The sequence below is a fragment of the Carcharodon carcharias genome, chromosome 6 (assembly GCF_017639515.1).
Source record: "Carcharodon carcharias isolate sCarCar2 chromosome 6, sCarCar2.pri, whole genome shotgun sequence".
Lineage (NCBI taxonomy): Eukaryota > Metazoa > Chordata > Chondrichthyes > Lamniformes > Lamnidae > Carcharodon > Carcharodon carcharias.
This window is the reverse complement of record NC_054472.1, coordinates 160,682,355-160,708,768: the sequence shown is the minus strand read 5'-3', so window position 1 is coordinate 160,708,768 and position 26,414 is coordinate 160,682,355. Positions and strand designations below refer to the sequence as shown.

At 43.7% G+C, this 26,414-nt stretch overlaps 1 protein-coding gene across 1 annotated transcript in view; it reads left to right on the top strand.

Moving 5' to 3' along the window:
• The window catches only part of LOC121278847 (collagen alpha-1(XXII) chain-like), a 182,381-nt gene that overhangs the window by 128,946 nt on the left and 27,021 nt on the right, over positions 1–26,414 (top strand). Inside the window, exons 6-8 of the mRNA XM_041189305.1 lie at positions 16,054–16,177; positions 20,950–21,225; positions 23,264–23,344. Of these exons, the coding sequence (XP_041045239.1) occupies positions 16,054–16,177; positions 20,950–21,225; positions 23,264–23,344 (481 nt within the window). The remainder of the gene's footprint in view (positions 1–16,053; positions 16,178–20,949; positions 21,226–23,263; positions 23,345–26,414) is intronic.

Below are 26,414 nucleotides of genomic sequence, written 5' to 3'. Positions count from 1 at the left end.
CCCGTAGGCCAAAGACCTGTCTAACTCAGTCTTGAATATATTCAATGATCTCACTTCAACTGCTCTCGGGAAATAATTTCAATGATTAGCAGCTCTGTGAGAGAAGAAAATCACTCCTCATCTTGGTCTTAAATGTAAGATTCTTAAATTGTGCCCTCTAGTGCTGGATTCCCCTACGAGGGTAAATATCCTTTCAGCATCTAACCCCTTCCACTGTCGCTGGATCAAAATCCTGGAATTCCCTTCCTAACAACTTATGGGTGTTCCTGTAATACATGGACTACAGTGGTTCAAGAAGGCAGCACACCACCACCTTCTCAAGGGCAATTAAGGATGGTCAATAAATGTTGGCCTAACCAGTGATTCCCACGTCCCATGAACGAATAAAGAAAAAAATCTTATATGTTTCAATAAGATCACTTTTCCTTGTAAACTGCAATGAGTATAGGTCCAGCCTTTTGCTGGAAGCAATGGTCTTTTGTTCAGAAACATTTGTTTACATGCTAACTATTTACAAAGGTTAAATAAGACCAAGGCATAGCTGGAGCTACTCTTTAAGATGCTTCATGCTCCTCTCCTCTCAGTGAGTGACATCATTGTGACATAGCTCTTTACACACATGCTCAGTAGCTATCATTAGAGTTAACCCTTTACTGTACATTTCGTAGGCTGTAAAGCACATTAGAATGTCCAATGGATGTGAAAAGCACTATATAAATGCAAGTCTTTCTTTGAGAACAGTTATTTTATAGTCTAAAATTGAAACACAACAAACCAAAAATAAGAAATATAAGCATAAGAAGCACGAGTTGCTTGAACTCCAAGGGCTGTAAGTGGTCAGGTGTTACATGTGACCAACAGGGTGCATTTTGTGTTCCTGTGGTATTGTTTTCTTTAACCATGGCAAGGCCAAAAAGGTCAAAGTTTTATTCCAAGTCTGTGCATCCCTAACCCTTATCAGGTACTTACTTAGCGCTGAACTGAATATCCAAAATAAAGAAAAAACACATCCCTTAGCGCTATCATCTATCAGTATAATGAAGACAAACCTCAGAAAAGAAAACTCATTCTAATCTGCTGAGGACGGGAGAACGAAAACCGATGCGTGAAACACAATGGCTGAATTTCACGTGCCCACAGGGGGCATGTTTCTTGTGTTGGGGCGAGGAGCGGGGGGGAATATAAAATAGATTAGGTGCCTATCCCTCCACCCTGGAGCTGATTCGCATAATAATGGGGAGTGGGTGAGCGCCAAAATCAGCAGCCTACCTGCCACATTAAAATGCCAATTAAGGGTTCATTAGGCTTACTATCGAGCCTAATGACCCCAATAATACAGATTTGGGTGGAAGTCCCACTCAGCCCTGGTTAATGAGCGTTGCAATGCTTTATTTCTGCTAAGCTGCTGGGCGTGGAATCGGTCGTCGATGTGGTTTCTGAAGGGTGATGTGCCATCCGCCCACCAACCCTATTATTCAACCAAATGTTTGTGCAGATTTGTTGCCCGCATGTTTAATGAGACAACGTATATCCATTTACTGGCTGTGTTTAATCTGTCACTGCAGATACAATCTATCTGCAGCATCTAAAGGCCTGAAGCACAGTAAGGATTATTCGCCATAATATGTTTGGCAGGGATAGAAGGGTGGGAGTGGGATGCCCGATTTTTAACCTCAAATGGTTAAAGTGTGGGAACAAAGGGGGGAGTCGCTCTTTGGGGGCTGCCCTGTACTGATCGTGGCGCAGCCCCCCCTTAAACTGAACCTCCCCCGACTTTGTTCCTACTCGCTCCCTCTCTTAAATCCACCCCCCTCTCCCCCCAATCACCCCTGTCCCAAACCCTCCTAGCTCAAGAACCTGGATTTACCCACTCTGGGGATCCTAGGCCTTGGGCTCCTCACTTCTGCTGCAGTCCCGGCAGCTGCCACTGACGCTGCCAGGATTCATGGAGCTATCGGCCAACCAGATTGGCCAGCAGCTCCAAAGGGCAGGATTCGGGTGGAAGTCCCACTCAGCCCTGGTTAATGAGCGCTGCAGTGCTTTATTTCTGCCAAGCTGCTGGGCATGGAGTCGGTCGTCGATGTGGTTTCTGAAGGGTAATGTGCCGCCCATCCCCTACCAACCCTATTATTCAGCTGAATGTTTGTGAAGATTTGTTGCCCACATGTTTAATGAGGCAGCGTATGTCCATTTACTGGTTGTGTTTAATCTGTCACTGCAGATACAATCTGTCTGCAGCATCTAAAGGCCTGAAGCACAGTAAGGATTATAATTCTAATGTGCTCTAATTTGCTCATTCAGAAATGAAAGGCTTGAAGGCTTTATTGTGTCTTTTAGAACAAATGAATAGGATTAAAGTTGACACATGGAGCTCAACATGCAGTGGAAGAAAACAGTTTATAATCCTATACTCATTGTGTCTTAAAGAAACATTGAAAGCATTAGAGTTTGATAAATTTATTTTTCTATTTATAAACTTCCTTTTGTTTCTCAGCGCCAGGTCAAATGTAATTTAACTGACTAGCACCTCGTCTTCATTTGACCCATCTAACCTATACTGACAGGTATGGAGGACATGCATAGAAAATTAACAAAATTTGAGTTTGGAAGCATTATCTTTGCACAGTGCAGTGGAAATAGTAAATAGTTTCCAAACTAAGCAAATAATATTATATTGATTGCCTCATTTTAAAAAGAACTGGATGAACATTTCATTAAGAATGGGATTGAGGATCAAAATAGACAGAGATAAAAATTTCCTTTCAAACCCACTTGGAAAGTTATCTGTGGAATGCAAGTCGCCAACGGTGGGTAATATAGATTTTCCTGTTCGGATGGTGTTGGTGTCTTCGAGCTTTTGCATCACTGCTTTTGACAGTTGGGAAAATAATTTCGGAGACCTTTATCTACCTATTCAGCTTCCTTTATGGGGTTAACTAAATAGAATCCATTATTGTGCTAATGTACGTTGTTTAAAAAAAAGTAGTTTAAAAGAGCTGAATGCCTATCTGTTTCATATTTTGTTGTGTCATTATTTAGGATTAGACTTTGGAGTAGGTTACAGTTAGTGTTTAGGTTAGGGTTAGGAACTCGTATCATTTCTACCTGACTCTGAAACTCCAGTCCTCGTTACTTACCCTGAAATGCAGCCACACCTTTCTCACTCAACTTTTCAACTTGGACCAGGTGAGAAAGACGCAGAGCAGAAGATCCCCAAGTTCCCATGTCGAGGATTGCTGAGTCGAAGATAAAGAAGACTTGCCCCCCCTTTTTATGTCACTAGCTGCCATAAAGCGGGTAGTTTTACAGGTCCAGCCACTTTGAGAAGCCAGGGAGAAGGTAAATGTATAATGTAAATGGGTAGGATTGGCGGGGGTGAGGGGGTAGGGTGGGACGGGGTGAGTGACTGGTCAGTGGGGTTTGGGTGGTCAGTGCGAATGGGATCAGTGGGGATAGTCAGTGGGGAGGGGGGTTGGGTGGGCTAGTCAGTTTGGGGAATGGCCAGTGGAGGGAGCGGGGTGATCAGTGGGGGGCTCAGTGGGACGAGATGGTGGATGGGTGGTCAGTGGGAGCTAAGGAGGGTAATCGGGGGATGGAGTGGGGAGGGTACTCAAGAGATGGAGGTGCAGTCGGAGGTGGGTCCCATGGAGGGCCGGGGAATGATGGGAATTCCAAGGGTGGACAGGGTGGGTCAGTACTACAGTTACCCAGGAGTTAAATGTGGCTTTAATTCTGCTAACTTTTTCTGGGTAACTATTGCAATGCAAATCAGAGTTTCGGATGGCTCCCATTGCAGGGCAATTGTCCAAAGGAAGTTTGAATTTCCTGGGCAATTGCCATGCAATCCTTATGTAGGGACCTCCAGGGGTTTGTTGAAGGGGGGGTGGTGGGGTGCAGGGTGGTGGGGGGGGGGGGTGTTGGTGGGGGGGTGTTGTGATATTGTATACATTGTATACACAGGCATACAATTGCATACAATATGCAGGCAATGACATATACCTTTAACAAGCTACATAGTGACATTACCATGACATCACTGAGTAAGGCTAGAGGATAAAAGGTACAGCCTCCATGTTAGATGTTCACTATTGCCTGTGACCTCTACTACAGATGTTCACTACTGCATGTATTCATGATTGTATACAATCTCACCATTCAAGGAGGACCTTCCTCCCTACTTGACCATTCTGTCAACATCATTGTGGGGGACCACACTATGGTTCGTGGGATAGCTTCTCTGCCCAAAAGTTTGCAATTTCTGATTGGTATGAGGGCTGGTTCTGAAGCTTCTGCCACAGGAATTTCCTTGGATTGACCCAGTTTCAAGCCATCGATTTCCCTTACCCAACGTTTGTAATGGAGCTGCTCCAACACACTTTCTGTAACTGATCCCACTGAAGTAACCTATTAGGGAAAGAAATGCCTCTGACTCTGTATCAGTAAGACTTTATGTATAACTTACGAGTCAGGCATATGGTCAAGTAATTAGCCATTGTAACTGTCAGGACCCAGGCTACATCAAGGCCTGTGTCGAGCTGTATATAGTTGTTAGTAATAAACTTCATGTCATTTTGTTCAACCAGAATCCTCAGTCTCAATATCTTGCTTAGCATAGGCCTGTCTCCTTAGAGACAGATCCCTTCAGGTCAATATTGAGACCCTCAACATATATGGTGGCAGCAGACTGTAAGAGACCACAATAAGGGGTCCCGCAGCTCAACGTCGGGGCACCCCCCGGGTACGACGCCCCAGAGCTTGGAATTATGGGCCATTATACTTGGCATACTACTGGCAAATGACTTCAGTGGAAATAAAGATTGGGAGACATGTACAACAGGGTGCTGACCTTATACATTTTTAAAAATTATACTCGGCAAATATTTATTTGACTTTAACATCACTTTTTAGTGCTGACCTAAAGACCCTCCAGTAAGTTTTATTTCCCTAATAGGTTACTTCAGTGGGATCAGTTACAGAGAGTGTATTGCAGCAGCTCCATTACAAACATTGGTTGGGGGAAATCAATGGCTTCAAACTGGATCAATCCAAGGAAATTCCTATGACAGAGCTTCCTAAAACCAGAAGCTTCAGAACCAGCCCTCAAGCCAATCAGAAACTTCAAACTTGGGCTGAGGAGCTATCCCAGGAACCATAATGTGGTACCCCACAATGTTGACAGAACGGTCAAGTAGGGAGGAAGATCCTCCACAAATGGAGAGACTCAAATGTAGCATTTGGAAAATAAAGAACAATAACAAAGAACAAAGAAAAGTACAGCACAGGAACAGGCCCTTCGGCCCTTCAAGCCTGCGCCAATCATATTGCCCATCAACTAAAACATTTTGCACTTCCGGAGTCCGTATCCCTCTATTCCCATCCTATTCATGTATTTGTCAAGCTGCCTCTTAAACACCACTATCGTACCTGCTTCCAGCAGCTCCTCTAGCAGCGAATTCCAGACACTCACTGCCGTCTGCATAAAAAAACTTGCCCCTCACATCTCCTCTATAGTTTTCTCCTCTCACCTTAAATCTATGACCCCTAGTAATTGACTCTATCACCCTGGGAAAAAGATTATGACTATCTACTCTGTCCATGCCACTCATAATTTTGTGAACTTCTATCAAGTCGCCCCTCAATCTCCGTCACTCTAGTGAGAACAATCCGAGTTTCTCCAACCTCTCCTCATAACTAATAACCTCCAGACCAGGCAGCATCCTGGTAAACATCCACTGCACCCTCTCCAATGCCTCCATATCCTTCTGGTAATTTGGGGACCAGAATTGCACGCAATATTCCAAGTGTGGCCTAACCAAGGTTCTATACAGCTGCAGCATGACTTCCCAGCTTTTATACTCAATACCTCTGCCAATGAAGGCAAGCATGCCATAAGCCTTCCTGACTACCTTATCCACTTGCGTTGTCACTTTCAGTGACTTCTGGACCTGTACACCCAGATCTCTCTGCCCGTCAATGCACTTAAGGGTTCTGCCATTTACTGTATAATTCCTTCCTGTATTAGACCTTCCGAAATGCATTACCTCGCATTTGTCTGGATTAAACTCCATCTGCCATTTCTCCGCCCAAGTCTCCAACCGATCGATATCCCGTTGTATCCTTTGACAATCCTCTTCATTATCTGCAACTCCTCCAACCTTAGTGTCATCTGCAAACTTACTAATTGGCCCAGTTACATTTTCCTCCAAATCATTTATGTATACTACAAACAGCACTGATTCCTGCGGAACTCCACTAGTCACAGCTCTCCATTCAGAAAAGCACCCTTCCACTGCTACCCTCTGTCTTTTATCATCAAGCCAGTTCTGTATCCATCTTGCCAGCTCACCTCTGATCCCATGTAACTTTACCTTCTGTACCAGTCCGCCATGAGGGACCTTGTCAAAGGTCTTACTGAAATCCATGTATATAACATCTACTGCCCTTCCATCGTCGATCATCTTTGTCACTTCCTCGAAAAACTTGATCAAGTTAATGAGACACAACCTCCCTTTCACAAAACCATGCTGCCTCTCACTAATATGCCCATTTGCTTCCAAATGGTAGTAAATCCTGTCACGAAGAATCTTCTCCAATAATTTCCCTACCATTGACGTAAGGCTCACTGGCCTTGTAATTTCCTGGATTATCCCTGCTACCCTTCTTAAACAATGGAACAACATTGGCCATTCTCCAGTCCTCTAGGACCTTACCCAGAGCCAGTGAGGATACAAAGATTTCTGTAAAGGCCCCGGCAATCTCCTCCCTTGCCTCCATCAGTACTCTGGGGTAGATCCCATCTGGCCCTGGGGACTTATCCACCTTAATATTCTTCAAGACGCCTAACACCTCCTCTTTTTTGATCCCAACATGACCCAGGCTATCTACACACTCTTCCCTAGACAAATCAACCACTAAGTCCTTCTCTTTGGTGAATACTGATGAGAAGTATTCATTTAGTATCTCTCCCCATTTCTTCTGGCTCCACACACAGATTCCCACCTCTGTCCCTGAGTGGGCCTACCCTTTTCCTGGCTACCCTCTTGCTTTTTACATATATTTAAAAGGCCTTGGGATTTTCCTTAATCCTGGTTGCCAGTGACTTTTCATGATGCCTTTTAGCCCTCCTGACCCCTCGATTAAGTTTATTCCTACTTTCTTTATATTCTCCACGGGCTTCATCTGTTCTCAGCCTTCTAGCCCTTATGAATGCTTCCCATTTCTTCTTGACTAAAAACATTATGGAAGTATCTGATAAGAGTACAACTTTCTTATAACTAAAATAAATAATTTGAAAAACAAACTACACTTGCTGTGCTTTGCTTCTTCATTTAGTGAACTCTTTGGAAGAAACATGCTCTATCTATTATTTTAAAGTAATCATCAAAGTGTTATTAACATTGGAGCCATTTGTTGCCTCTGCATTTCTGTTGAATGTTTTTGAAGAAGCTTGTTTAAACAGCGAGTGCTTCTGAATGAGTGATGGCAACTCCACAACAGAGATAAATTGTTCACCCACAGATGAAGGACACCAGAATTAACAACTGGAATGTTTGCAGATGTTAATTCCAGTGAATCACATCATAAACACATGAGATAGGAAGCATATTATACCGGCATGGATTGGCTACCAGACAGAAAACAGAGTAGGAATAAATGGATCATTCTCATGTTGACAGGCTGTGACAAGTTGGGTACACCCAGGATCAATACTTGGGCCTCAGCTGTTCACAATATCTATCAATGATTTGGATATGGGGACCAAATGTAATATTTCGAAGTTTGTAGATGACGCAAAACTAGGTGGGAATGTGTGTTGTGAGGAAGCTGCAAAGTGGCTTCAAGGGGATTTGGACAGACTTAGTGGCTGGAGTTTTCCAGCCCCCCCCCCCCACCACCACACACACACCTCGCGGCTGGGCTGGCAAGCCATTGAAACCTCCATTCACATCGGTGGGACTGGAAGATCCCCAGTGAGTGGACAAGAACATGGCAGGTGGAATATAATGTGGAAAAATGTGAGGTAATCCACTTTGGTAGGAGGAACGGATGTGCAGATTATTTCTTCAATGCCAAGAAATTAAAAAGTGTAGATGTACAAAGGGACTTAGGTGTTCTTGTGAATTATGTCACCGAAAGCTAGCATGCAGGTGCAGCAAGCAATTAGGGAGGCTAATGGCATGTTGGCCGTTATGGCAAGAGGATTTGAATCTTGCTTCAATTGTATAGAAACTTGGTTAGACAGCACCTGGAGTACTGTGTGCAGTTTTGGTCCCCTTACCTTAGGAAGGATATTATTGCCTGAGAGGGTGTGCAACATAAGTTCACCAGACTTGTTCCTGGGATGGCTGGATTGTTTTATGAAGAGAGATTGAGGAAACTGGGCCTGTATTCTCTAGAGTTTCAAAGAATGAGTGGTGACCTCATTGAAACCTACAAAATACTTAAAGGGCTAGACAGGGGAGATGTAGGTAAGATGTCTCCCCTGGTAGGGGAGCCTAGAACCAGGGGACACAATTTCAAAATAAAGTGGAAGCCACTTAGGACCGAGATGGGGAAAATGCTCTTTTTTACTTGTGAATCTTTGGAATTCTGTATCCCAAAGGCCTGTGGAAGCTCAGTCATTTAGTATATTTAAAGTTGAGATTGAAAGATTTTTATATACCAATAATGTAAAGGGATATGGGGATAGTGTGGGGAAAAAGACATTGGACAGGATTTTCAGGTCAGTGCTTAGGCACGATTGGCAGGCCTGGGAACGGCTGGGGAACAGATCACCGCCCATGATTGGCCCCCAACTGTGATTTCATGCAGGCTGGCCAATTAACAGCCAGGCAGTGTAAAGCCCGTGCTGAAATGCTCAGCGTTGCCAGGGTGGGGGGTGCAGGAGGTGGGCAGGTGCTGATGTAAGTGCGGGCGGAATGAAAGCTCCCTGAAGGCGGTGCACTGCCTCAGGAAGCTGAAGACTTTGAAACCAATAAATAAAGATTTTTTGAAAACGGGAAAAAAATGACCAAGCATCACAATTGCAACCTGCACATATGCATGGTGAAAATCCTGCCCATGCATTTTTTTTAAAATTTAGCAACAGAAACCTCATCCCGCCCTTGGATGAGGTTTCATCAAAAATGCAAAGTCCGCCTGGCAGATACACCTGTCAACCAACCGTAAGGTTGGACGGACCACGAAAAACCAGGGACAATTGGAACTTTAACAACTTTAATTGTCTTCTTAATTGCCAGCGGGCGCGCTTCCGACACTCGCGGGTGCCCATCAACCGAAACATCGCGTGAGCGCGGGATGACATTGGGACGCTCGCCTAGACGTTATCTCGTGTGATTTCGCATACAATCTGGTCACCCGCATGCCAACGTAAAACTTCTGCCCCTTGAATGGATGATTAGCCATGATTGCATTGAATGGCAGGACAGGTTCGATGGGCTGTATGGCCTACTCGTGCCCCTATGTTCCTCTAACTTTTTTGAAAAGAAGCATTGAAGTTGCCCTCGTCAACCCAACACAACCCAACCCAACCCACTTTGGAGGCAGGTTGAGGGATGGGTTGAAATATTTTAAGGAAGCTAATGTCACTTAACTTTTAGTTTTAATACCTGCAGGTCAGGTTTCCTCTGCTGAAGGACAGTGTGAAGGGCTGGTTTCATCATGTAAGTATCATGTCTGTGGACTCGGGGCAGCAGGAGTGGATCCTCGCAGCCCACAAAGTTACCTCCATTTGGTAGGATATCTGAGGTGGGCCGATACCCCCTCTATGCCCCAGGATATCCATCTCTTCCATCCCCCTCTCGATATGTGACTTTTGCCCTATGTTGCCCGCACCCCCATGTCAGGCTTACCTCTGCTCCACTGTCAGTCTGGCTTGCTGCAGCCAGGAAATCTTTCGATAAAATGTAAAACTGGTCCTGCCGTTAAATTTGCCAGGGTCTTAGGGAAACCCTCCTTCAGACTCTTCCCAGCTGCAAATTTTCCCTGTTCTACCACCCTCCACCTCATCCTCTCCCCCTTCCCTCCTCACCTTGCAGTTATTATCAGAGTCAAAGGGACTGTCCCCATTCCAACTGGCGTGACAAGACATGGAGCAACCATGGGTGGGGCTTTAGGGGCAGGGTAGTTCAGAGATGAGAGTTCATATGATACAGCCTCCAGGAATACACCAACCAGGGTTGGCATCACTAATACAGGAGGTGTCACAAATGGAAAGCAAAAGGATACAGATAAACTGAAAGGACAATTTCTTGTTGGGGGAAACTCTTACTATAGGCAAAAGTATTAAACTGAATGAGCTCGAGTTCTGAGGCAAACTCATGAAGATATTCTTCATTTCATTCTGAGAACAGGTGTTGAAAGACCTTGCATGATTTTTGACTGTTGCCCTTGTCAACCTGACAGCTAAAGCATTTTTGCTTATGTGTTTATGCCTTAAGTTAGCATCCTGAGCAGCTGGCTGTCACTTTAAAGTGAAGCTGTCTCGTGTCTCCTCACACCAAGATTCCCTGTGGTCCATGGGTCAGGTAGTGTCATCCTGAAATAAACCTGAATCATTCAACTCCATTTGGCCAGACAACTACCTCACAGATCAAAATAGCAATTCATTAAATTACAGGTAATTGTAACTGTCCACCAAGTCTGCTATACATTAGAGAATCAAACAATTACAAGTTTAATTGTGGGTCCATATGTATGAGAAAATAAGCACTGGAAAGAACACATCTGATGCACAGTAGAAAACTGTGAGAAGTGTTCCACTTAAGACAGCTGCTAGCCATGTTAAGGTTTCTTGGTCAGGGTCAGTTATCTCTGGCTGACAGATTTATGCATGACCCCATCCTAACTCACAACATCTTCTTGGCAGTGGGAATGATAAACATCCTGAGACAGGCAACTGTTCCAAATTTACAGATATGTTTGCTACAGTCTCTCACCTCACTCAGATTCAAGAATGAACTGAGAAGAGACCCTATTGTGTGCTTTTTTTAACATTCATTTTCAGGATATGACTCACAACAAGGCTGGCATTTATCACCCGTCTCTAGATTTCCTGATATTGATACTAACTTCAACTCACTAAGCCACAGAGGGCAGTTGAGAGTCAATCCATATGGGATTGTGATGAGAGTCACTTATAGGGTGGGCCGAGTAAGGGCAGCAGGTTTAGGAACATAAGAACATAAGAAATAGAAGCAGGAGTAAGCCATTTGGCCCCTCAAACCTGCCCCGCTATTCAATAAGATTATGGCTGATCTGCCCCAGGCCTCAACTCCTCTTTCATGCCAGCTCCTCATAGCCCTCAGCTCCCCGATATTTCAAAAATCTACCTACCTCCTCTTTAAATACTTTCAGTGATCTAGCCTCCACAACTCTCTGGGGTAAAGAATTCCAGACATTCACTACCCTCTGAGAGAATAAGTTCCTTTGCATCTCAGTTTTAAATGAGTGTCCCCTTATTTTTGTAACTATGTCCCCTAGTTCAAGATTCCCCCACTAGTGGAAACATCTTCTCAACATCTACCCTGTCAGGCCCCCTCAGAATCTTATACGTTTCAATAAGATCACCCCTCATTCTTCTAAACTCGAATGAATAAAGGCCTAACTTGCTTAGCTGTTCTTGATAAGTCAACCCCTTCATCCCAGGAATCAGCCACGTGAATCTCTTTTGAACTGCCTCCAATGCCAGTATATCTTTTCTTAAATACGGGGGCCAAAACTGTACGCAGTACTTCAGGTGCAGCCTCACAAACACCCTCTACATCTGTAACAAGACTTCCCTATCTTTAAACTCCAACCCCCTAGCAAAATAGGCCAAAAAATTCCATTTGCCTTCTTAATTACTTGTTGCACCTCCATGCTAACTTTTTGTGTTTCATGCACAAGAGCACCCAGATCCCTAAAGTACATTACTGTTAACAGTTTTGTATTTGCAGATTTTAAAAAAAAACTGAATACAAATTGTTAAACAGCCATTGTGGAATTGAACTCATATTCTTTGGATTATTGGCTTGGGCCTCTGCCAATTACCAGAAACAATTTCTCCAAATGTCACATGTGCCAAGAATTGTTATCATGCCTCACCCATTTTTCAGGCACATAATGGCCAGCTAAGTGTCCAAAATGGTCATTGCCTGAAGTGTTCTGCCTACCTATTAGATAAAACAGAAAAAGAGGGTTCCATCTTGAAAACAGGTATTAGGTCCTGTGCATATGCAAATCATAAAATCATGGAACAGTAACAGCACCGAAGGAAGCCATTCAGCCCTTTGTGTCTGTTCCTGCTGTCTACAGCAACAATTCACCCCATGCCACTCCCCCATCTTTTCCCCGTAGCCCTGCAAATTTTCCCTCTTCAGATAATCATCCAATTCTCTTTTAAAAGCAACAATTGAATCTGCCCCAACCACACTTAGACAGTCCATTTCAGGTCCTAACTACTGGCTGCATAAAAACATTTTTCCTCGTGTCACTGTTGCTCCTTTTGCCAAACAACTTAAACTGCTGTCCTCCTTCCAACAATGGGAATAGTTTCTCCCTATCAACGCTGTCCAGGCTACTCATAATTTTGAATATCATTATCGAATCTCCTCTCAAACTTCTCTTCTCCTAGGAGCTGTACCAGTTTCTCCAATCTATCTACATAACTGAAGTCCCTCATCCCTGGAACCAGTTCATGAGTCTTGTCAGCACCCTCTCCCATGCCCTCACATCCTTCCGAAAGTGTGGCTCCCAGAATTGGACCCAATACTCCAGTTGAGGCTGAATCAGTGTTTTATACAGGTTTATCATAACTTTCTTGCTTTTGTACTCTTTGCCCTGATTTATAACGCTCAGGATCCCATAAGTCCCATTAAGCATGCTCTCAACCTACCCTGGCACCTTCAATGATTAATGCAGGCCCTTCCACTCCTGCATACTCTTTAGAATTTTACTCTTTGTTTTAAATCACCTCTCCCATTCTACCAAATGAAATGAACCATTTCACAATTCCCTGCATTAAATTTCATCTGCCACTTGTTCACCCATTCCACATATTACATATACATATCAAGAGTAGTAGGTATCCTAACACTGACCTCTGGGGCATTCCACTATAAACACTCCTCCATCCAAGACTGTTTACGACTACTCTATGTTTCTGCAATGCAGCCATTTTGTATCCATGTTGCTACTGTCCCTTTTATTCCATCAGCTTCAACTCTACTCACGAGTCTGTTGTGTGGCACCTTATCAAGTGCTTTTTGCAAGTCTATGTACACAATATCAACTGCATTACCTTCATTCACCCTCTTTGTTACCTCATCAAAAAACTCAAGCAAATTAGTTAAGCCCAATTTGCCCTTAACAATTATGTGTTAGCTTTCCTTAATTAGCCTGCAGTTGCCCGTGATTATTAATTTTGTCTTGACTTATCATATGTAAATGCTTCCCCGCTATTGGGTTGAAACTGACTGGCCTAGAGTTACTGGATATATCCTTACACCCATTTTTGAACAGGGGTACAGCATATGCCATTCTCCAGTCCTCTAGCACTGTCCCTATATCTAAAAATTATGGTCAGAGCATCCCGCAATTTCCATCCTTACCTCCTTCAGTATCCTTAGATGCATCTCATCTGGCTCTGATGATTTATCAACTTTAAGCACAGCCTGTCCATCTAATCAATTTGAAACCTGTGAAATTTCTCAATTACCTCATCTTTCGCCGTGATTTGGGCAGCATCTTCTTCCTTGGTAAAGACAGATGCAAATTACTCATTTAGTACCTCAGCCATGCACCCTGTCTCTATGTGTAAATCCCTTTTTTGGTCCACTACTGGCTCCACTCCTCCTTTTAACACCCTTTTACTATTTATGTGCCTATAAATAACTTCTGTATTCCCTGTTATGTTAGCTGACAGTCTCTTCTCATACTCTCTCTTTACTTCCCTGATTTTGTTTTTTTTTAATACCCCTCTGAACCTTCTATATTGAGCCAGGTTTTCAACTGTCCAACATACATCAGTCATGTCCACCCTTCTTCTGCTTCTCTCTATCTCCTTCGTCATCCAGGGAGGCCTGTATTTGTTTCCCTACCTTTCCCCCTCAAGGGAATGTATTTTGGCTGTAGCTGAACAATCTCTTCTTTAAATGTACCTCATTGTTCAGTTAGTTTTGTCTGCCAATGCTTGATTCCAACTAATGGGGGCCAGATCCATTTTCACTACATTGAAGTTTGCCCTCCCTCAATTCATTATTATTAGTTTGAATGTTTCCTGTCCCTTTCCATTGCCAATCTAAACCTTTTGATAAAATGATCACTGTTCCCATAAATGTGTCCCCCTACTAACATTTGATCCATTTGGTCCACCTCATTCCCAAAAACCATGTCCAGCAATGCCTTTTCCTTAATGGACTGAGAACATATTAATGTAGAATATTTTCCTGTACACTCTACGAATTCTTGTCTCTCTCGCCTCTTACATTATTACCATCCCTAAGGATAACAGCATAATTAAAGTGTCCGATTAAAGCTACTCTATAATTCTCGCACTTCTCTGTAATTTCTTTGTAAATTTGTTCTTCTACATCTTTCCCACTATTTGGCGACCTGTAAAATATATTGTACATTGTAAGCGTACCTTTATTATTTCTTAACACTAGCCAAACAGGCAGTTTTCATGCACTTCGCCTTGTCTATTTTCTGGCAGAGTGGCATTTAATTAGGCAGAAGGGTGGTGGTGCCACCTTCCCACCTCCATGCCGATAAAGGTTGTGGTGGGAGGGCCTTTGAACGGTCTATCTGCCCTGCTGCCAGCTGAGGCCTTTAAGTGGGCAATCAATGCTTGCTTAAGGGCCTTATCCTGCTGCCATCAGTATTAGGGGCTCCCTATGTGGGAACCCATGACAAGCAAAACTTGAATGGAGTTACTTGTGGGCTCCTGAGGTGGGGTGGGTCTCTCATTGTCAGGCACTCAGTGCCTGATCGAAGGACTCAGCATCAGGAAGAGGTCACTGAAAGCCAGTCTCCTGCTCTTGCTGCCAACCCCTCTCACCCCCACCCCCAGCCCCATCCCCTGCAATCCCCACTCCATGATCCCCCCACCCTCCTCCCGCCATCACTCACCTGTGGCCTGGGACCCAGCTAGGCCTTGGGTGTGGGCCACACCGGCAGCAGCTACTGCTTCCCCAGCGGTTCTGCTATTCAATCAAGCTGCCGATCTCTGATCGCCTGGCAGCTCACTGTCGGCAGCCAGTTCTTTGACCCCAGGGTCCTTGATCCTGTTTAGTGTCTGAGTTGCACATGGAATGGCAGGCCTTCCCTAAAAAAGATAACACTGGGCTCTCGTCGGCTCGCAAGCAGGTGAACAAGACCCCCATTGCTTCCATTAAACATCAGATACCGATTTTGTCTTTGACCCCTCAGGGACATTTTCTCTCTTCAGCACTGAAACGTTCAATAATGCCTGTTTGAAGCCCACTTTGAAAAATTGGACTGCCTTGAACATGGTCTACATGTAGCCTAACTGCAGTACGGTCCATAAAAAGACTGCCAGGGGGCATCATCAAAAAAGAATGTTATTTATAGATATGTACCTGATGGCTCAGTGAAAACAAAAGATCACCATATGCTGTTGAACTGAGCTGGGACGTTAAGTCTATCTGGCAAACATGGGGAAAAAAAGCAGGAACAGTTCTGTAACTCCCCTGAGTTTTGAAAAATGTGACTGAAGCAGATCAAGATGAATCTTCAGAGCAAGCTGCCTCTTTGGGAAATGTCTGTGACCACCCAGTTTCTGAAATAGCCACAAATAATATTAGCAGTAAATGGTTACTTGAAAGAGTTGCGTTACTTTTAGAATATTTTGGCTATGTAATCTACTTGCATAACGTTGAAACCAAAAGCCTTCTTTCTCTTGTATCTAAGGTACTACTCTGCTTATATCAACTAATACAGCATAGATTGGGGATCGAACCTGGGATCTTCTTAATCTATAATGCTCCGTCACTAACCACCTAAACTGACTGAACTTTCAAGGAGCCCTCATTCATTTTATTGTTGTTATTTCAGAGATGTGTTTCCTCAAGGCCTGCCTGATGAATATGCATTTGTTGCGACATTCAAGTTCCGAAAAGCTTCACGAAGAGAAGACTGGTACATCTGGCAAATTATCGACAAATATGGGATTCCACAGGTATACTGTCACATGTTTCTTCTTCATTCAAAAATGATTTGGCCAGGAAAACTGGATAAGTGTGAGTTATTAGAACACAACAATTTGCTTCAATATCATAGGCCAGGTTTTTTAGGATGACAGGGTTTCCCTTCCCGTTACCAAGAGTCAGTAGCCAGAGGATTGCTGCCAATACTGGCTGCCCTGCAACCATTTAATGCTCCAGGGAGCGTTAATTGGCTGGAGGCGGGACTTCCACCCCTCAGGCTGGAGGAAGTTGCTGCTTCAGAGAGCTGCTGGCCAACCTGATAGGCTGGCAACTCTCTAGGCCCAGCAGCATCAGAAGCTGCAGTGGGAAGGCCTGGGACCGCAAGCAGCTCCAGAGTCTAAGTCCAGGAGCAGGTAAGTGTTGGGGATTCTCAGGGTGGGGAGGGGAGGTGGGGCCCAGGGGAAGTCAAGCAGAGGGTGTGTTGTTGGAAAGGCCGGGAGAGGCAGAGGGGACACCAGACCTTGTGAGGGTGGGGGTGGATGACCAAAGTTGAAAGGAGGCCATCAATGCCTGCCCCCTCCCCCACACGATGCCTGCGTAGGGTCACTTGCCAGGCTCCCCACTGCCACTGGACCCCTCCCATGAACCAGAAAAATAAGGCTGCACAGGAAACGGCCTTTACATGGTCATTAATGGGCCACTAAAGGGCCTCAATTGAGGCAAGGATGTGAGGGAGCCTAGTGGGAAAGCCATCTGAGGAATTTTACAGACCATACCGCCCCCCCCCCCCCACCCCATCCCCAGCCTGCAATCATGGTGGGGGAGTGTAAAAATCTGCACATAGAATCAATAGCACACTGCACAAGTTAATAATATATCTCTCAAATAGCTGTTTAAAGCTGCAGAACCTAAGGTGTTTTGAGATATATGGCTCTATAGCACAAATGGTTATTTTTTTATGAGTTAGTTAAAACTACATGGCTTTACAACACAAGTTGTTAATTTTTTACAAGTTGGTTAAAACTGTTTCATAATATAAGCACTGTGTGTACTTCCTCTAATTGTATATTGATGTAAGCTTTCTTGTGTAGTTGTGGAAGAATTAACAACTGTGGGGGGTTGGGGGGTATAATGTACTATTTATATTGTAGACTCAGCTTAGGTTTGGATAGGACTGGAGAGACTTAAAGAGTGAAAAATGCTATCGTAGCAGTGTTTGTGAAGGATTCCATCTGTGCTCTGGAAAGTAAGGATGTCTTAGGAATTTATTTTTTATTCATTCATGGCATGTGGGTATCACCGGCTAGGCCAGTATTTATTGCCCATCCCTAATTGCCCTTGAGAAGGTGGTGGTGACCTGCTTTCTTGAACCGCTACAGTCCATGTGGTGTAGGTACACCCACAGTGCTGTGAGGGAAGGAGTTCCAGGATCTTGACCCAGCGACAGTGAAGAGACTATGATATATTCCCAAGCCAGGATGGTGAGTGGCTTGGGGGGGATCTTCCAGATAGTGGTATTCCCATGTACCTTCTGCCCTTGTCCTTCTAGATAGTATTGGTCATGGGTTTGGAAGGAACTGTCTAAGGGCCTTTGGTGAGTTCCTGCACTGCATCTTGTAGATGTACACACTACTGCCAGTGTGCATCAGTGGTGGAGGGAGTGACTGTTTGTGGATGTGGTGCCAATCAAGCAGACTGTTTTACCCTGAATGGATTATGTTAAATTAGACTATATCTGATTAGAGCTAAGGAATAGGAGAGAAATGGTAAAATTCCTCGTATGAATTACAGGCTACCAAGCCATTGAAATCAGACAGAATTGGCGATATGGGGACAGATCATAGAGATATCCAAGATTAGAAGGGTGACAATATTAAAGATTTTGACCATCCTAAGGTAGACTAGAATCAAAGTAATACAGGTCATCAAAGAGGGAATGTGTTTAGAATGCATCCCAGATGGCTTCCAAAATCAATATATTTCTTTAGTTCTGGGAAATGAAGTGGGTGAAATTTTAATATGATTATCTTACTGTTACATACTTCGACGATCTGTCTGCGGATCTCCCTCTCTGTCTGATTTGCACTGTTTGCTAATGTTGGAGTTAATTAGAGTCAAGAACCAGAAAACAACTGGGAAACAGAGACCACAACATCAATTTCAATGAAAGAATAGAAAAGAATAATGAAGAGACAAAGATAAGCATGCTGGGCTGGCAAAACGCAATGTTCAGCATTAATACGAAGTGATCTAGCCCAAATTAAATCTGATGGTGCTCTAGCAAGCAGATTAATAGATAAGAAATGGAAAAACCTTCAAACGGATGAACTTTACAAATGCACTTGTATAAAGGAAAGGCTGAGCTCTGTGGATTAATAAAAGGATTAAAACTAGGTTGAAATTTACAAGGGAGGCAAATGACAATGTTAAGGCTAAAAATACCAAAGATACACAGGATTGCAAAACATGTAATTAGGATGTGACAAAGGACATATGAAGAACCAAAAGAGGATATAAAACAGCTAACAGATAATCTTAAAAGAAACTGCTTTTATAACCATATAAAAATTAAAGTACAGTTAAAGGGAGGGTAGGGCTGCTGTTCCTTGCCTCGGAAATGAAAGCTCTGCATGCTCATGATCATTTATCAGTAATGGGATGGAATCTACAAGTATTGCTTTTCCTTCTTCACAACTACCCCTTATAGTCTGAATGCAAGTTATGAGCTAGTTTAGTCATATAATTTTAATCTAAACCACCTAGCTGGAAATTGACAGGATTGGATTGGGCAACCCTACCTGATTTTAATTTGCATTGCAGTCAAAAGCGACAGAGTCTGTCTTGACTGATGGATAAACAGTGAGCCAACACCCATGTCTGAACTCAAATATAATGGGGTGGTCACTGTCCGTGAAACAATGCCCCAAAGTAAGTGAAGGACTTCAGATGAAGAGCATAGTAAGGGGCAGGATAAAACATAAAATTAACTAACTATGAATTGTTGATTAGCTCCTTTAACTCCAGTCAGTTCTGCAAACAGGTAGCACAGTGGTTAGCACTGCTGCCTCACAGCTCCAGGGACCTGAGTTTGATTTTGGCCTTGGGTATATATGTGTGTGGAATTTGCATGTTCTACCTGTGCCCACGTGGGTTTCAGCCAGGTGCTCCAGTTTCCTCCTAACGTCCAAAGATGTGCTGGCAAGGTTGGCTTATGGTTAAATTGCCCCTTAATGTGTGTGTGCCCTGTGATGGACTGGCATCCCACCTAGTGCCCATTATCAATCAGGGCGGGAGCAAGTGCAAACCTGATTGGTGCGCCCGATCGAGTCTGGGCCGCCATTTTATGTGGGCAGGCCAATTAAGGCCCGCCCAGCGTGATGCTCGCCTGGAAGAGCTAAGCGTTCCCTGTGTGAGCTGGGGTGGTTGGGGTTGGTGGTGGGGGGTGGGGGGGGGGGGGGCGCGCGTTGCGCTGAACCCGGGCCTGCATTCTTTCATGCATGTGCAGGAATCTCCCTAAGGCACAGAGGTGCCTCAGGGAGATTTGTTTAACTTTCAAACATCTGAATAAGGTAATTTAAAGCTTTTAAAACATGTCCCCTCATGTGACAGTGTCACATGAGCAGGGACATGTCAATGAATTTTTAAAATAATTTTTATTGAATTTTTAAACACTTCATGAAACCTCATCCCGCCCGTGGATGAAGTTCCATGAAAAATGCGAAGGCCGCCTGGGCTCTTCGCCTGGCCGCCAGCCTTAAGATTGGACGGGTTGCTCATTTAATTATATCAATTAGTTTTTAACAGGCCTTTATAGGGCTTTGGCAGTTCGGCGGGTGCACAACCGACTAGGCTGCGCGCCCACTGAGCTGAAAATCTAAATGACGTGCAGTGATGTCGGGACACCTGCCCAACGGCACCGCGCATCATTTTACGCATCGGGGAGCAGGCCCCACCCCCACTCGCCGACAAGAAAACTCTTTCCCTGGATAAAATGATCAGGCTCTAAGGATCTACATGTACACTAACAGAGCCACATCAATCAGGGCTGTTGGATCATATGTGAGAAGTTAATGTTGTGACAGATGAATGGTTATAGAATCACAGTGTCGCTGTCAGAAACCATTTTAAGCTTCCAACGCAAACTGGAGGAACAGCACCTCATCTTCCAACTAGGCACTTTACAGGCTTCCATAGATAACATTGAGTTCAACAACTTCAGACCATGAACTCGCTCCTCTATCCTCACCCCCTTTATTACCCCCTTTTTTCAATATTCATTTTTATTTTTCTTTCTACTTATTTTTATTTATTTATTTTCATTTTTATTCATTTGTTCATTGTTTTATCCTTACCTTTCATCCTACGTTTGATCTTTTTTCTCCCACCATCGTCCCCTCCCCCCACCCCACCCCCATGTTCATGTTTTTCTTTTCAGAGTACTTAGCTTTGTCCTGCTATTAACACATTCTGCTTTCTTACCTTAATGCTACTATCAGCACTTACTTTAGCCCTTACTACTACCATTAACACACCCTTTGTTCTTTTATATAGCTTCACCTGCTCCACACCCCTTAAACAGTATAAATTTCATCACATTTTTACTTCTCTTTAGTTCTGAAAAAGAGTCATATGGACTCGAATTGTTAACTCTGTTTCTCTCTCCACAGATGCTGTTAGATCTGTTGAGTTTTTCCAGCATTTTCTGTTTTTGTTTCAGATTTCCAGCATCCGCAGTATTTTGCTTTTATCTTAAGCTTCTTTACGGTTGGAATGCCCAGTGATGTCTTTCTTTGTGTTATTTCAGGTTTCCATTCGACTGGATGGGGAGAACAAAGCTGTGGAATACAATGCAGTCGGACTGAGGAAGGATGCCGTGAGGACTGTTTTCAGAAACCGAGAAGTCAGTGGCTTATTTGACCGCAATTGGCACAAGATGGCACTAAGCATTCAATCGAGCAGCGTCTCTCTTTACATTGATTGCAATCTGATTGAAACGCTGCCAATGGAAGAACGGGAGAACATCAACATTCAAGGGAAAACAGTCATTGGCAAACGCCTATATGATAGTGTCCCGATTGATGTGAGTAATGTCACATTTTTGACTTAAAATAAGAAAATAAAATGTATCTTTAATTTATCCAAAAAAGTGACTTTATTCCACTTATTTGAGACAGTGGTACAGAAATTTGATTGCACAGAGTCCAATCAGGGGCTGAATGGTCCGCTGTGGTATGCATCTGTTCAGTCCATGTCGGAAATGTATGCCATTTTGGTTAAGGCACCCCATAGCAGTCTCAGGGGCTTGCCTAATCTTGGCATTAGGCCCTTCATCTATGCAAATTAAGGTATTAATGGCTGTTTCAGGCTCCTTTGCCAAATTGGATTGTAACTTAAAACAACATGTACCATGCATACAAAGGCCAGTTTTCTCAGGCAATCAAACAAGTGGTTCTTAAGTGGACAGCGGGAGGCTACTACTGAAAAGTTAAATGTGGAGCCTAAAGGAACATGAATGCTTTTCTGGGCCCCACATTAAAAACGTGGCTGCTGTCCGCCACTGGCCTCCACTTGACGATTCCCTCTTCTCTCTTTACTTGTTTGCTGCACCCAGCTGGCATCTCAGGCAACCAACCTCACTTCCCCTTGTGACTGGTAAGCTACCCCTGAGGCTGTGAGTGCATTGCTCCTGCTGCTACCTGGTAATATATAAATAAGACCACCAGATCAACTTCCTGTGCTCCTGCCACCGATCCTGGCTTTGAAATGTACAATCTCTGAAAATCAAGTTGGTTCATGTGTCAATAATAAGATGAAAACAGGCACTATCTTGCTGGTTGATAAAGGAAAAGTTCTTAGAATTAGAATCTCACAGCACCAAAGGAGCCCATTCGGCCCATTTCGTCTCTGCTGGCTCTTTGAAAGAACAGTTATGCTTAGTCCATAGAATCAGAAAAACATGTCACAGAGTTGACTCCTATGATGAGAATTTGACTGAGTTGTGTTGCATGGCTCAAACCCAAAGCCAGTACTTAAAAGCTGATGTAGTACCTAAAGAAAAGGAGGGTAGAAAGGAACTGGATTCAAAATAAATTTACATTATTCAGTAACTATTTTGTAAAACACACTGTTGCGCTTCTATATCAATTTCTACAACCCTCTGACGTAGACACAAAAATGCTGCAAAATCTGACACTTGTAGAGAGGGACTATGGAGTAGAATGGTTTCTGTGCTGCTGGGACTGGAAATGTCACCCATGAAAGCAATGATAGTTTAGAACGATGAAGGAGTAAGAATAAATGCATATTCTGGAGTTTTCACTACAATTTGCCAGCCAGAAAGAACATTTATTAGGTCTTCACAGCCTTAGAAGATCTGACAAGTTTTCTTTAGGTTTGCTGCCAACTGCATGAGATTCTGACATTTGGAATGTTCCTCACATCTGGAACTGATAGTATAGGCATCATGTTCGATCTCCGGTTTGATTCCTGCCTTGAACTGAAATAGCAAATCTCAGCGTGCCAGTAAAGATGCTGTAATTATCCCCCATTGGGCCAGGGTGCAAGATCAGTCAGAGTTTTCCCCTCCTTTCTTTTCTGTCACACTTGAAAGTACCCAGGTAAACAGGTAAAAAGAGACAAAGGCATTTATAAATGAGAATAGTCAGAAAGCACTCATTTTTCTAAGTAACTTGAGAGAAAAATGGCTTTGAAATGTAATATCAATTTGGTTTGTGTGTCAATAATAAAATGAAAATATGCAGCCTCTTGCTGGTAGGTAAAGGAAAATTTCATAGAATTAGAATCTCACAGCACAAAAGGAGCCCATTCACCCCATCTCGTCTCTGCTGGCTCTTTGAAAGAGCAGTCATGCTTAGTCCGTAGAGGCATAACTGCTCTTTGAAAGAACAGTTATGCTTAGTCTGTAGAAGCATAAAAGCTTATGTCACAGAGTTGACTCCCCTGATGAGATTTGGATCGAGTTGTGTTGCTGGTACTGGAAAGCTAGCCTAGTACCTAAAGAAATGGAGGGTAGAAAGGAACTGGGTTCAAAATAAATGTACATTATTCAGTAATTATTTTATAAAAAAAACCACTTGTGCTTCTATATCTTTCTCCAGTTTGACCTTCAGCGGATTGTCATTTATTGCGATGCCAAGGATGCGGAGCTGGAGAGCTGCTGTGATCTTCCCAGCAACCCAGTGAGTAGAAGTAAAACATGTGAAAAAGAAACAAATGGTCCTAAAAGCTTTAGAGCTAAATTAAATTGTTTTACTCACGTTCAACAAGTATCCTTTCAATGAAATCATTATTATCTACAATACCCTATGCTTTCAGTCCTAGTTTTTAGACATTCTGGGTGTTTGCTTCCTGAAGTATCTTCACTTCTCCATTCTCTATTCATTTAACACTATTTTTAAAATCCACTTTGACCAAACTTCAAATACCCTTTTCTTTGGCTTGGTGTCCATCTTTGTCTGATTGATCCTGTGTGACATGCTTTTCTGCATTAAAGATGTGATATAAATGCAAGTCGTTGTTGAACATGTATTATGCTATTTGACATCTCCAACTTCCTCTATTTTTCCTGACAGTGAAATGTAGCCTAAATAAGAAAATGTGCCCTATCATCTAAAACTGCATTATGAATGAGAATACCACAGTTTAGTTATTCTATTATTGAAATATTTTGCTGTGGCAAGGGGTAGTTGGGGAAAAAGAATAATTTTGTTATTCATTCATGGGATGTGGGCTTCGCTGGCTGAAGCCAGCATTTATTGCCCATCCCTAGTTGCTCTTGAGAAGGTGGTGGCGAGCTGCTTTCTTGAACCGCTGCAGTCCATGTGGTGTAGGTACACCTACAGTGTTGTTAGGGAGGGAGTTCCAGGATTTTGATCCAGCAACAGTGAAGGAACGGTGATTTATTTCCAAGTCAGGGTGGTGAGTGACTTGGAGGGGAGCTTCCAGGTGCTGGTGTTCCCATCTATCTGCCATCCTTGTCCTTCTAGGTGGTGGTGGTCGTGGGTTTTGAAGGTGCTGTCGAAGGAGCCTTGGTGAATTCCTGCAGTGCATCTTGTAGATGGTACACACTGCTGCTACCGTGCGATGGTGGTGGAGGGAGTGAATGTTTGTGGATGTGGTGCCAGTCAAGCGGGCTGCTTTGTCCTGGATGGTGTCCAGCTTCTTCAGCGTTGTAGGAGCCGCACTCATCCAGGCAAGTGAGGAGTATTCCATCACACTCCTGACTTGTGCCTTGCAGATGGTGGACAGACTTTGGGGAGTTTTCCCCCTGATTCTCATTGACTGTAATTTCACTAGGGCTCCTTGATGCCACGTTCGGTCAAATGCTGCCTTGATGTCAAGGGCAGTCACTCTCACCTCATCTTGGGAGTTCAGCTCTTTTGTCCATGTTTGAACCAAGGCTGTAACGAAATCAGGAGCTGAGTGGTCGTGGCAGAACCCAAACTTGGCATCGGTGAGCAAATTCTTGCTCCTTAGTGCTGTTTAGTAGCACTATTGATGACCCCTTCCATTACTTTACTGATGATGGAGAATAGACTGATGGGGCATGTTGGACTTGTCCTGCTTTTTGTGTACAGGACATACCTGGGCAATTTTCCACATTGCCGGATAGATGCCAGTGTTGTAGCTGAACTGGAACAGCTTGGCTAGGGGCATGGCAAGTTGTAGGGCACAAGTCTTCAGTACTATTGCCAGAATGTTTTCAGGGCCCATAGCCTTTGCAGTATCCAGTGCCTTCAGCCGCTTCTTGATATTAAGTGTAGTAAATCGAGTTGGCTGAAGACTGGTATCTATGATGCTGGGGACTTTGGGAGGAGGCCGAGACAGATCATCCACTCAGCACTTCTGGCTGAAGATTGTTGCAAATGCTTCAGCCTCATTTTGTGCACTGCTGTGCTGGGCTCCTCCATCATTGAGGATGGGGATATTTGTGGAGCAACCTCCTCCAGTGAGTTGTTTAATTATCCACCTCCATTCATGACTGGATGTGGCAGGACTCCAGAGTTTAAATCTGATCTGTTGGTTGTGGGATCGCTTAGCTGTCTATCACTTGCTGCCTATGCTGTTTGGCACGCAAGTAGTCCTGTTTTATAATTTCACCAGGTTGACACTTCATTTTTAGATATGCCTTGTGCTGCTCCCAGCATGCCCTCTTGCATTCTTCATTGTACCAGGGTTGATCCCCTGGCCTGAAGGCAATGGTAGAGTGGGGGATATGCCGGGCCATAAGGTTATAGATTGTGCTTGAGTACAATTCCGCTGCTGCTTATGGCCTAGTCTTGAGTTGCTAGATCTGTTCAAAACCTATCCCATTTAGCAAGGTGGTAGTGCCACACAACATGATGGAGGGTATCCTCAATGTGAAGGTGGGACTTTGTCTCCACAATGATTGTACGGTGGTCACTCCTACCGATACTGTCATGGTTAGATGCATCTGCGGCAGGCAGGTTGGTGAGGCTGAGGTCAGGTATGTCTTCTTGTTGACTCCCTCACCACCTACTGCAGACCCAGCCTAGCAGCTATGTCATTTCAGACTCGGCCAGCTCAGTCAGTAGTCGTGCTTCCGAGCCACTCTTGGTGATGGACATTGAAGTCCCCCACCCATGATAAGATGCACGGTGCAAAATGACATTAAGATACTTTAGGAGTTACTTTCTAGGATGAAGTTACCTTTTCTCATCCTTATCTTTTATTTTGCTCTTCTTGTGTGGAAAGACTGAGAAAGTAAAGGGAGAGATTGTAAACAATACAAGTAGACATGCAAAGCATGTAAGTTCTAGGTTCAATTCCTGATATCTACCAAGTTAATTTATCTCAGATAAGACAGCAGCGAGGGGATTGCAATTGATCCTGGCCTTGCTCATTCAAAGAAGGATTCCCACTCCTAACTGGTGCCCCATACTTGCTGTGATACAGTATATCAGATCAACCTATCGTTAAGCAGTTTAAAATCCTGCTATTAGTTGCCAAATTCAAACATAAAGAATGATAAATTTGCATCAGTGTTATGAAATGGATTTAAAGATGCCATTTTGGCTTGATGCTGTGAAAGCATATTTTTTAAAAAAAGATTCCAAGTGCATGAAGAAATGATAGAATGAATCACTGTTTAGTGACATCTATGTAAACAAGGTTCCTGTTTGCTCACTAAGTGCTCTGAGTGACTATATAAAGTGCAACGAGACAAAGATGCGTATAGCCTAGAAGACGGTCTACAAGTATTTTGATTTCTCTTCCCTATGTAGACAC